The following is a 3,145-nucleotide window of genomic DNA, read 5'->3' as shown; positions in this document are numbered from 1 at the left end:
CAAGCATAATCCCTCTCAATTACGAGCTATTAATAAGATTCTAACTCTTGGCCCTAACAAAAAAAAGATATCAGTAAAAACATTCCTTCCACTACACCACAATTCGTCTCAAATAAAGATTATTGGTTTAGCTTATTGTTACTCTAAAAAAAAGTAGAAAAAAGCACTAATTCTAGGTTAAATGTACCAAGAAGAAATAAGGGTATATAATTAGCAATAAAATTCATGTATATATACTAATATCATTATTAATTATTGAGAGTCATGATCTTACCCTTTAAAAAGGACAATTGAAGAAAGGCACCACCAAAATTTGAAGCATTAGTTTGTGGGAGAATAATATAATATATATACATATATTAAAAAAAAAAAAAAAAAAAAAAACCCCTCCAAGCAGCATGGATGTAGATAATGTTTTCCATATGACTGGAGGAACTGGCCATACTAGCTATACAAATAATTCCTCTCTTCAGGTCAAGCTCAAATCTTCTCTCTCAATTTTTATTTTTCTCAAATATATATTTATATATATTTACAAGATTTTGTTTTTGTTTATGTTTTTATGTAGAAGAAGGCATCAGATATGGTGAAACATATAACCCTAGAAACAGTGGAAGAAGTTTATCTGAAAACAACTCCAAAAGTGTTGGGAATAGCTGATCTGGGCTGTTCTTCTGGACCAAACACCTTATCTATTATCAAAGATATAGTAGAAACTGTTCAAACGACAAGTCGTATGATGAATATGGTTTCACCACCACAGTTTCAAGTTTACCTAAATGATCTTCCAACAAATGACTTCAACTCCATCTTTAAGTCTTTACCAGATTTCTCAAAACAATTAACACACCATATTCCTTCTATCTTCATAGGAGCTTATCCTGGCTCCTTCTATGGAAGACTCTTTCCCAATAACTGCCTTCACTTTGTCTATTCTTCCTATAGTTTGCACTGGCTCTCTAAGGTATAATTATATACATCTATATATTATATAGTTATATGTATATATCATGTATTGTTTCATATTTTGTTGATATGATAATGTTGTATGTAATAGGTTCCTCCAGGTTTGTATGATGAGAAGGGAATGTCTATAAACAAAGGAAGCATTTACATCTGTGAAAGTAGCCCAAAAGGGATTTCAGAAGCCTATTTGAAGCAATTTAAGAAGGATTTCTCATTGTTCCTTGGATCAAGATCTGAAGAAGTGATCCAAGGTGGAAGAATGGTGCTAATATTTTTAGGAAGAGAAGAACATGATCATCATCTTGATAGAGGCAACTCCTTCTTTTGGCAACTCTTATCTCGCTCTTTTTCCGTTTTAATATCCAAGGTACACGTGCTAATAAGAATAGAATAAATAAGATTTTTGCCCTCTCGAAATATTATTATTATCAAATCGTGCACTTATATTTTGAAAAAAAAAAATAAGTAGTAATAATTTTGTGACAAATCCTAATTAGTTTAGTAATTTTAGCTTGTATAGTAAGTAAACATTTCACCAATTTATTATGTACATATTTTGTGATATAGGGTGTAGTTGAGGAAGAGAAGGTTGATTCTTATGATGTGCATTTTTATGCACCATCAAAAGATGAAATTGAAGAAGAAGTGAGAAGAGAGGGTTCTTTCGAATTGACACTATTAGACATGTTCGAAATAGAGAAGAATAGTAATATTAATTATAATGAGATGAGCCAAGGAAGAACCATTGCAATGACAGTAAGGGCTATACAAGAATCAATGATTGCTCAGCATTTTGGAGAAGACATTTTGGATACTTTGTTTGAAATTTATGCAAACATGATAGATCAAGAAATTGCTAAACAAGATATTAGGCCTATCACTTTTCTTGCTGTTCTTAAAAAATTGTGAACTATTATTGTGATGAATTTCAAAGTGAAAAAAGTTTAGAAATATTAATGTAATGAAAGTGCCTTTTTTTTCTTTTTCTTTTTTTTTTAGAAATGAAATTGCGCATGCGTAGTACTCCTTAATGGAGGGCCAGTTAGTGTGAATTATTGGGTCTAAAAGCCTTACATCTGTTCTGTCTAGTTATCCAAACTAGGGGTTCATACCAACATGACAACATATAATAATAGTATATATGACATGTTAGATCGAAAGCATTTGTCTCAAAAAGTAATAATGATATGAAGAAAGTGTCCCTTAAAGAATGAGAGGACAGGAGTTTAGTATATATATATATTTGATCTATGTAAAGGTCTCATATATATAAAATTCATTTTTATATGTTTGGACTTAAAGTTTATCACTTGCCATATAAAATGAAAGGGGAAAAATGGGTTGCACAATGCACATAGTTTTTCTAGTACCATTTTTCATCTTTCGAAAAGCTTGGCCGGCCCCATTGAAATTAAAACTCAAGAGAGAGTCTCAAGAGGGAAAAAGGAGTGGCAAAGAGATCACATTGATGAATAAAATTATTCATTATAACAAAAGTAAGACAATATAAAAGCAGTCAGCCCACCACACATCATAATTCACCACATGAGGGCTATGTATAACCAATATAAACATTAAAAAAATCAGTACAAACAATAATTATGACATCTCTAACAATAGTTTTTAGGTGGGAAGTTATTACAACTTTTAACTTTCAAAGCATTCACAACAAAAAAGGCAATCATATTCAATAAGTATGGAAATATAGCTTCGGCTATCGCTAGATAAATGTTAGAGACCAAACCGCCTAGCTTGAGGAGATGATCAAAAATGTTGCTTGAGAAAATCGATCATGGTAGTCAAGCCCCACTACCACACCGGGTCAACTTTCAGAAAAGTTTGCTCATGCAACACTATATATATTCACCACCATCAATCTCTCGAACTCCCTTTGCTTTAAACACGAAACAGCTAAAGATAATAGAAAGAATCATGGTGAATACAACATGCCCAAAGAGTAAGAGTGCAAGACTCCACCACCTTAAAACACAAGGGACAAGTAGTATATATCTATATCAAGGTTACTCTTAAAATTATAGCTAAGGTAATTGGAATTTGTTGGATTTTGGCTCCTTTGTGTAAAAAGTATCCCCCTTCATCATTTGTAATTATCCCAAAGATTTTGATTCATTCTCTTTTGTAAACAGTGGTTTGTTTAGATCTTAATTTTGAAGTCATC

At 31.8% G+C, this 3,145-nt stretch overlaps 1 protein-coding gene across 1 annotated transcript; it reads left to right on the top strand.

Annotated features, from left to right (window-relative positions):
- Positions 1-222: 222 nt before the first annotated feature.
- Positions 223-1,949, top strand: LOC115711977 (probable methyltransferase TCM_000336). The gene is made up of 4 exons (XM_030640177.2): positions 223-473; positions 569-964; positions 1,058-1,333; positions 1,534-1,949. The coding sequence occupies exons 1-4, from the start codon at positions 399-401 to the stop codon at positions 1,873-1,875; spliced, it is 1,089 nt and encodes a 362-aa protein (XP_030496037.2). The 5' UTR covers positions 223-398; the 3' UTR covers positions 1,876-1,949.
- The last annotated feature ends 1,196 nt before the right edge of the window (positions 1,950-3,145 follow it).

The sequence above is a fragment of the Cannabis sativa genome, chromosome 4 (genome assembly GCF_029168945.1).
Source record: "Cannabis sativa cultivar Pink pepper isolate KNU-18-1 chromosome 4, ASM2916894v1, whole genome shotgun sequence".
NCBI classification, from domain to species: domain Eukaryota; kingdom Viridiplantae; phylum Streptophyta; class Magnoliopsida; order Rosales; family Cannabaceae; genus Cannabis; species Cannabis sativa.
Note: the sequence above shows the minus strand (reverse complement) of the source record. Positions and strands in the feature narration are given on the sequence as shown.

Excerpts from the sequence above, each read along its gene's own strand:
- LOC115711977 (XM_030640177.2), top strand. The coding sequence starts at position 399 with ATGGATGTAGATAATGTTTTCCATATGACTGGAGGAACTGGCCATACT. Across the intron at positions 965-1,057 it reads GTTTGCACTGGCTCTCTAAG|GTTCCTCCAGGTTTGTATGA; the intron begins GTATAATTATAT and ends TGTATGTAATAG. Across the intron at positions 1,334-1,533 it reads TTTCCGTTTTAATATCCAAG|GGTGTAGTTGAGGAAGAGAA; the intron begins GTACACGTGCTA and ends TTTGTGATATAG.